Source organism: Poromitra crassiceps (assembly GCF_964638095.1).
Source record: "Poromitra crassiceps genome assembly, chromosome: 25".
In the NCBI taxonomy this organism is placed as follows: Eukaryota; Metazoa; Chordata; class Actinopteri; order Beryciformes; family Melamphaidae; genus Poromitra; species Poromitra crassiceps.
In genome coordinates this window covers 4,494,843-4,502,342 of record NC_139649.1, presented here as the reverse complement: position 1 = coordinate 4,502,342, position 7,500 = coordinate 4,494,843, and the positions used below count along the sequence as shown (strand labels likewise).

General features: G+C 50.0%; 1 protein-coding gene across 1 annotated transcript in view; it reads left to right on the top strand.

Annotated features, from left to right (window-relative positions):
- Positions 1 to 190: 190 nt before the first annotated feature.
- Positions 191 to 7,500, top strand: part of dag1 (dystroglycan 1) — a 33,203-nt gene continuing 25,893 nt past the window's right edge. The window contains exon 1 of the mRNA XM_083660843.1: positions 191 to 500. Coding sequence (XP_083516969.1) covers positions 297 to 500 — 204 coding nt within the window. The 5' untranslated portion in view covers positions 191 to 296. The remainder of the gene's footprint in view (positions 501 to 7,500) is intronic.

Here is a 7,500-nt window from a genome sequence, read left to right as displayed (position 1 = left end):
GCCAGGGAGATTTGAAAGGAGGGATTTGCTCGGTGCGTCGGGGGTGCATGCCCCCCCCCCCCTCAAGCCCCCCCACTTGGACATCCTCTGTCGTTCCCCCCCCCCCCCCGCGTGAGAGACAGGCCCCCCGACACAAAAGGTAAAGAATGCAGCATCGTCTGAGCTCCGGATGCCCGGGGGCGAGCCGGGGGCCGGCTCTGAGACTACCCAGGACTAGAGCCTTGTTTGTGGCCTTGCTTCTGGCCGTGGCGGGCTGGGACGTCCGGGCCGAGCCGGAGGTCTGGGTGCTGGGCGAGATGCTGGAGGCCTCCATGACCTCGTCGCTGCTCCAGGACTACCAGGAGGCCACGGCCGGTACCCGGGCCAGGGAGGAGGCGGTTGCCGTGGCGACGTCGTCTCAACAGAGCGCCTTCCCAGACTCCTCGGCGGTGGTGGGGCGGATCTTCCAGATGCAGGTGCCAAACAAAATGGAGGACGTCTACTTGGGCGATATTGTCAAGGTGAGTCACCAGTTAACCATGCCTTTCTTTTCCTTTGTTTGTTTGTCTGGTTCGTTCGTTCTTTCTTTCTTTCTTTCTTTCTTTCTTTCTTTCTAAACTGCTAGCTACCATAATGTTAGCATACAGCATGATGATTCTCTCCTACCAATCGCTAGTCTGCAGTGTTTTCACGTCACCATTTCGTATGGCCTCACAATACTAGAAGTTCTAATTTTGATACCGATACCCAGGAAAATATCAATACTTGATCCATAATCTAGCCCCGATAAAACTCATTAAAAACTTTGCACTTACACAGCAGATTACACCTGCTCTAGTCATCAGCCTATCAGAACACAGCAGATTACCCCTGCTCTAGTCATCAGCCTATCACAACACAGCAGATTACCCCTGCTCTAGTCATCAGCCTATCAGAACACAGCAGATTACACCTGCTCTAGTCATCAGCCTATCAGAAAGATTTCAGCTTGTTGAAGCAACAGATATCCACCAATGATAAGGAGGGAAAATCAGTAGTATGTTTGATTTTTCATGAAGAGAGCACCACTGGTATCGCTACTGTTGCAACTGAGTATTGTATCAGTTTCAAATGTTAGTATCGATACTTATTGATAGTATTGATACTTTTGACAACCTTACTTGGAACCTGGACGGAGGTGGATCAAAAGAAAGTGTCCCCTCAGCCTCAGCTTGGTACCTGCTGCCCAGTGGAAACTCAAAAGAGGTGTATGGAGGTTGAGCTGGTGCCAGGCGGTACCTGTGTGTTTGCATGTCCTTGCTCTCTCTCTCTTTATTTACTGCTCGGCTCGGTCTACTCTGTGTCCACACACACACACACACACACACACACACACACACACACACACACACACTCACACAGACTCACACTCACACTCACACACACACACACACACACACACACACACACACACAAGGTTATATCCAACTCGTAAACACACGCTGCAGTCAGAGGCTATTTAAAGCTGCCGTTAAAAAGATATTAAAGAATATTGGGGGCGTCGGGGTCGAACTACCAACTCCAACGACCAATCAGAAGAGAGACACCTGTCTCTCTCTCAGAGGCCACACCTCTGCTTGTCCCCAGGCCACGCCTCTGCCTGTCCCCAGGTCACACCTCTGCCTGTCCCCCAGGCCACACCTCTGCTTGTCCCCAGGCCACACCTCTGCTTGTCCCCAGGCCACACCTCTGCCTGTCCCCAGGCCACACCTCTGCTTGTCCCCAGGCCACACCTCTGCCTGTCCCCAGGCCACACCTCTGCCTGTCCCCAGGCCACACCTCTGCCTGTCCCCAGGCCACACCTCTGCCTGTCCCCAGGCCACACCTCTGCCTGTCCCCACACAGATTTGAGGCAATTCAGAGAAATATGCCTTTTTTAATTGTACTGCATTTTCCTCCATTTTCTGTAATATATGTATGAGCGTGTATCTGAATTGGAAGCTTTAAGGCCATGGCACACCAATCAAACATTCTCCAACAAACACCAACAAACACGAACAGACAATTGTCTGTGAATGTTGGCAGATGTTGGAGATTGTTTGAAAGCATGGCACACCGACCAAACATATTCAGCACAACAGTTGTTCTAATTTCAGCCAAATGGTGGCGGTAATGCAACAATAACTATGCCAACTGCCGTAAAACACCAAAGAAGAAGAAGCTGACCAAATGCAATTAGCGATTATGGTGGATAATATTGCGATTTGCGATTGTGATTGCGATATAATAAACAAGAGGTATCTAGGGATGTGCCGGCATGAGTTTTTTGACGGTATGATTGGACAAAAATGCCACGGTTTCACGTATCACAGACTAAAATACATGAAATATGTTATAATTTAAAATATATTAAAACTAAATAAATAAAACAATTTGAAATAAAATTATCTTTACAAAAAAATAAAACATTTTGAGACATTTGCCTGTCCCAAACATGTAAAAAAGAAACACCAGAAAAATAGAAACTGCACTGTGTTACAGCACATAGAAGATGGCTCAGACTGGCAAAGTTAGTTACATGTCTGTCGAGTAATACAATGATACACCCAGTTTATTTATTTTGTAGCGACAGATGGCCTTAAACGCCACACTCACGTGACGCTTCTTGAGAGAGAGGTAACGTGCATCTTTCTGCAGACTTTATCGAGGGACCATGAAGGCGTCATGTGACAGGCTACGCTAGTTGAAGCCTGGAGGTGCTGCTGATGGCAGCCGACAGTGTTTTGCTATCAACCTTGTTAATCTCGTTATATTCTTCATCACAGCGGGTCATTACCCACTGTGCACTTAATCGTGCACTAGTTCTGCATAAGCACCTGCAGCTCTCTCCTTATTTTACTGACGTTCTCAGTGATCACACGGCTGTTTACATGCGTTTCTGAACGGCTAGCTAGTTATCAGCATAGCTCGCTGTTAGCGATCATGGATGTTCTCTCTCTGCCTCTCGGTAAGATATAATGACGTAACCGTGCTGCGCATAACATTACTTATTTGCGGGAGTGCATGGGATAAGTCTCCCGCTAGTGTTGATGCCCAGTGTGATGGCACATGGTTGGCAGAGAAACGTGTGTTTGCTGCGTCGCGTGTAACGTTAGTTTAGAGGAGGCTCTGACCAGATGACCGCGAACAGCGAACACCGAACAAGCACGGATTGAACATGTTGAATCCGGGCGAACATCACCGAACATCGTCGAACACGAACAGACAAGGACAGACAGCTATGGCACACCAAACGAACATTTGTCTTTGTTCGTGTTTGTTCGTGTTTGTTTGAGAATGTTCGTTTGGTGTGCCATGGGCTTTAGTGTCATTGTCTGCTCTCTCTCTCTCTCTCTTTCTCCCCCTCCCTCCCTCTCTCTCTCTCTCTCTCTCTCCCTCTCTCTCTCTCTCTCTCTGTTTCTCTCCCTCCCTCTCTCTCTCTCTCTCTCCCCCTCCCTCCCTCTCTCTCTCTCTCTCTCTTTCTCCCCCTCCCTCCCTCTCTCTCTCTCTCTGTTTCTCCCCCTCCCTCCCTCTCTCTCTCTCTGTTTCTCCCCCTCCCTCTCTCTCTCTCTCTCTCTCTCTCCATCTCTCTCTGTCCTATTCTCCTCCACTCCGTCACTCCATCCCTCATTTATCCTCTTTCTGTCCACCCTTCCACCTTCTCCATCCATCCATCTTCTTCTCCAAACCCACTTTCCAGAATAAAACATTGACACTTGACATTTCTGAAACGGGGGATACAGTTTGTACGATCTCAACATGCATTTGAAACAAAACGTTTAGAAAACGACGACATTTTAATTTTCTGCAAACCTACGACCTACGATTAGAGTACGTAAGTTTACGTACTGTGATTTGAAAACCTCGCTGACTTTCCGACGTTAAACAAATAAAACAACTTTGGTTACGTTTAGGCAAGTAAAACAACTTGGATAAAGTTAGGATTAGGTTTGGGTTTGGAAATGCACAATGCCAGCGTCGACCACTAGGCTGCATCATCTCCTCTACCCCTCTACCCCCCTCCTCATCGCTCATATCACACTTTCCTCCTCACAAAGACTTTAACTCACATCTCTCTCCATCCCTCCGCCATGGTTTGTTCTTTCAATGTCATATCCCTCATTCCCTCTCTTCACCTCCTCTCTCTCTCTCTCTCTCTCTCTCTCTCTCTCTCTCTCTCTCTCCCTCTGTTTAGACGTCTCCTCTCATCATCCACACCCTGTGATCTGTCTCCCTCGCTCTCCTCCTCTCTCAAGGTTGTTTTATTGTTGTAAGACAAAGTGTGGATGGCAGGTGTCTTACAGAGAGTGAGTCGGACAACACTGAGGCCTTTCAGCACAGGCTGTCTCAGATACGCACACACACACACACACACACACACACACACACACACACACACACACACACACACACACACACATACATACACACACACACACACACACACACACACACACACACACCACACACAACACACACACACACACACACGCTTGAGCTAACAGTAGCTAATCAAGTTGACGTGATAGTAAATTAGGGACATAACAAGCTTAACGTTAGCCGTCACAAAGACCTCTCTATCGCTGCTTTGCTGCCAGTACGCCCACACCAAGCTGCAGGAGTTCATTGTTTTTACACGTCTTTCAAATCCTTCCGTGACGACTGGTGTCCTACAGAGGACGATCTTTCTGTCCCGTCTCTCCTGGAAGCTTCTCCGTGACTATTTGAACTACTTCAAACTACTGCTGCTACTTATAGCACCGCCCGTCCAAATCAATTAGCAATTAGGCAGTTATACAGCGGTGCCCCTCCTGCCCCTCGCCGCCCTGCGCCCACGCACAGAGGTTGATGAAGCGTGGATTCTGTGCTTCATTCTGAACAGGTTTATGACACTCAAATGTCTCTGTCATCCGCAAAGTCTAATTGCTAATGGCTCGCTAATTGTGTCAATTATTTTTTATCACCAGTCAATCAAAAGGTTACAATTTGAAATCGACATTGAGAGTCGATTTCTTTTTTTTGCCGTTTACTGTCTGCAGCACTACACTCGCTTTGCGAGTTCTGTGTGTGCGCGCGCGTGAGAGAGAGAGAGAGAGAGAGAGAGGGAGAGAGAGAGAGACATAAACCGCCCAGAGGATCTAAATCATATCTCCCATGCATCCCAACATCATTCTGAACAGTTTAGATAAACAGCAAATTTACTCACAAAAATGTTGGAATTAAAGCGGACTCTGGCCTCGACATGCAGGCGACGGGCCGGGCCCGGCTCAGAGCAGTGGTCACCTTAACCGATAGATTTCCCATCTTTCTGTCTGTCAGTTGAACACAGGTAATAACATCTTTCTGTCTGTCAGTTGAACACAGGTAATAACATCTTTCTGTCTGTCAGTTGAACACAGGTAATAACATCTTTTTGTCTGTCAGTTTAACAGGTAATAACAGACGATCACAGTCTTTTTCAATCATGTCTCAAAATGACAACAGACAGGAAGTCGAACACGTTCTGTCTAACGTGTTCCGGTCGGGTTTGGGTTTTTTTGTGTTTTTTTTAGCCCGATCTAAGCTCTCCTCTCCCCTCCCTCCATCTCTATCTTCACCCCTCCTCCTCCTCCTCCCACCTCCTCCTTTCCTCCTCCCATCCCAGCCTTTCATATCCTCTCCCTGATTCCCTCTCCAGCTCTCTCCTTCACTCTCCTCCCTGCTGAGATCTCTCTCTTCCTCCTCCCTCCCTGTGTCTCTCCGCCCGCTCACATCATCTCAGTCAAGCTCCCTATAGCCACTGCTGAGCAGCATGACAATGTGCTCCTACTTTATGACCTAGAAGGTACAAACCACTTGGTACAAACAGGTTCACCCAGGCCAGCGTGGAGATGGAATCCCTCCACCCTTGTCCTTGGTCTGCCCCGTGGTGGTCTCCTCCCAGCTACAGGGAAACCTCCCTGGTGAGGCCACCTAGGTGGCATCCTTACCAGATGCCCGACCCCACCTCAGCTAGCTCCTTCATAATTGAAGGAGAGCAGCGGATCGGAGTCCCTCACGGATGACTGAGCTTCTCACCTTGACCCTAAGAGGGAGATGCCTCCTGAGAAAACCCATTTCAGCTGCTCAGGCATGACCCATCCTTCATGAGCGTAGATGAGGGTCGGGGTGAAGATCGACCGCTCGATCGAGAGCTTTGCCTCCTGTCTCAGCTCTCTTTTCCTCACAGCGGTGCGCTCAAATGAACGCAATAGCGCTCCTGCTGCTGAGACGCCCGTGTGTTCAATAGGTTTTGCTGTTGTGGCAGCGACCGTTTGGTCTATTTCCAAATATTTTCTTCACCTCGTCATAAATGTGGATGTTTTGATGCAGTTCACAGATGACTGAGCAACGCCTGCACAGAGGGATTCAGCTGATTGAGGCTGACTGGCACACAGCAGGCACTCTGTGTGTGTGTGTGTGTGTGTGTGTGTGTGTGTGTGTGTGTGTGTGTCTGCGTGTGTGTGTGTGTGTGTCTGCGTGTGTGCGTGTGTCTCTCTGTGTGTGTGTGTGTGTGTGTGTGTGTGTGTGTGTGTGTGTGTGTGTGTGTGTGTGTGTGTGTGTGTCTGCGTGTGTGCGTGTGTGCGTGTGTCTCTGTGTGTGTGTGTGTCTGTGTGTCTGCGTGTGTGCGTGTGTGTGTGTGTGTGTGTGTGTGTGTGCTCTGTGGTGGATGTGATTGTGTTGTATTTGATAGCAGGGTTGACACAGGGCTCATTGGGTCAGTAGCTGCCTGGGCGTCATGTCGTCTCACAGAGATTGAAGTAAAGCAGGGTGCAGAGGTGAGGCTGTGTGCTGGAGCTGATCCAGTCTGGAGCTCTCCTCACAGGGCTGTGTGCTGGAGCTGATCCAGTCTGGAGCTCTCCTCACAGGGCTGTGTGCTGGAGCTGATCCAGTCTGGAGCTCTCCTCACAGGGCACGGTGGATCCAGTCTGGAGCTCTCCTCACAGGGCACGGTGGAGCTGATCCAGTCTGGAGCTCTCCTCACAGGGCACGGTGGAGCTGATCCAGTCTGGAGCTCTCCTCACAGGGCACGGTGGAGCTGATCCAGTCTGGAGCTCTCCTCACAGGGCACGCTGGATCCAGTCTGGAGCTCTCCTCACAGGGCACGGTGGATCCAGTGTGGAGCTCTCCTCACAGGGCACGGTGGATCCAGTCTGGAGCTCTCCTCACAGGGCACGGTGGATCCAGTCTGGAGCTCTCCTCACAGGGCATGGTGGATCCAGTCTGGAGCTCTCCTCACAGGGCACGGTGGAGCTGATCCAGTCTGGAGCTCTCCTCACAGGGCACGGTGGATCCAGTCTGGAGCTCTCCTCACAGGGCACGGTGGATCCAGTCTGGAGCTCTCCTCACAGGGCACGGTGGAGCTGATCCAGTCTGGAGCTCTCCTCACAGGGCACGATGGATCCAGTCTGGAGCTCTCCTCACAGGGCACGGTGGATCCAGTCTGGAGCTCTCCTCACAGGGCACGATGGATCCAGTCTGGAG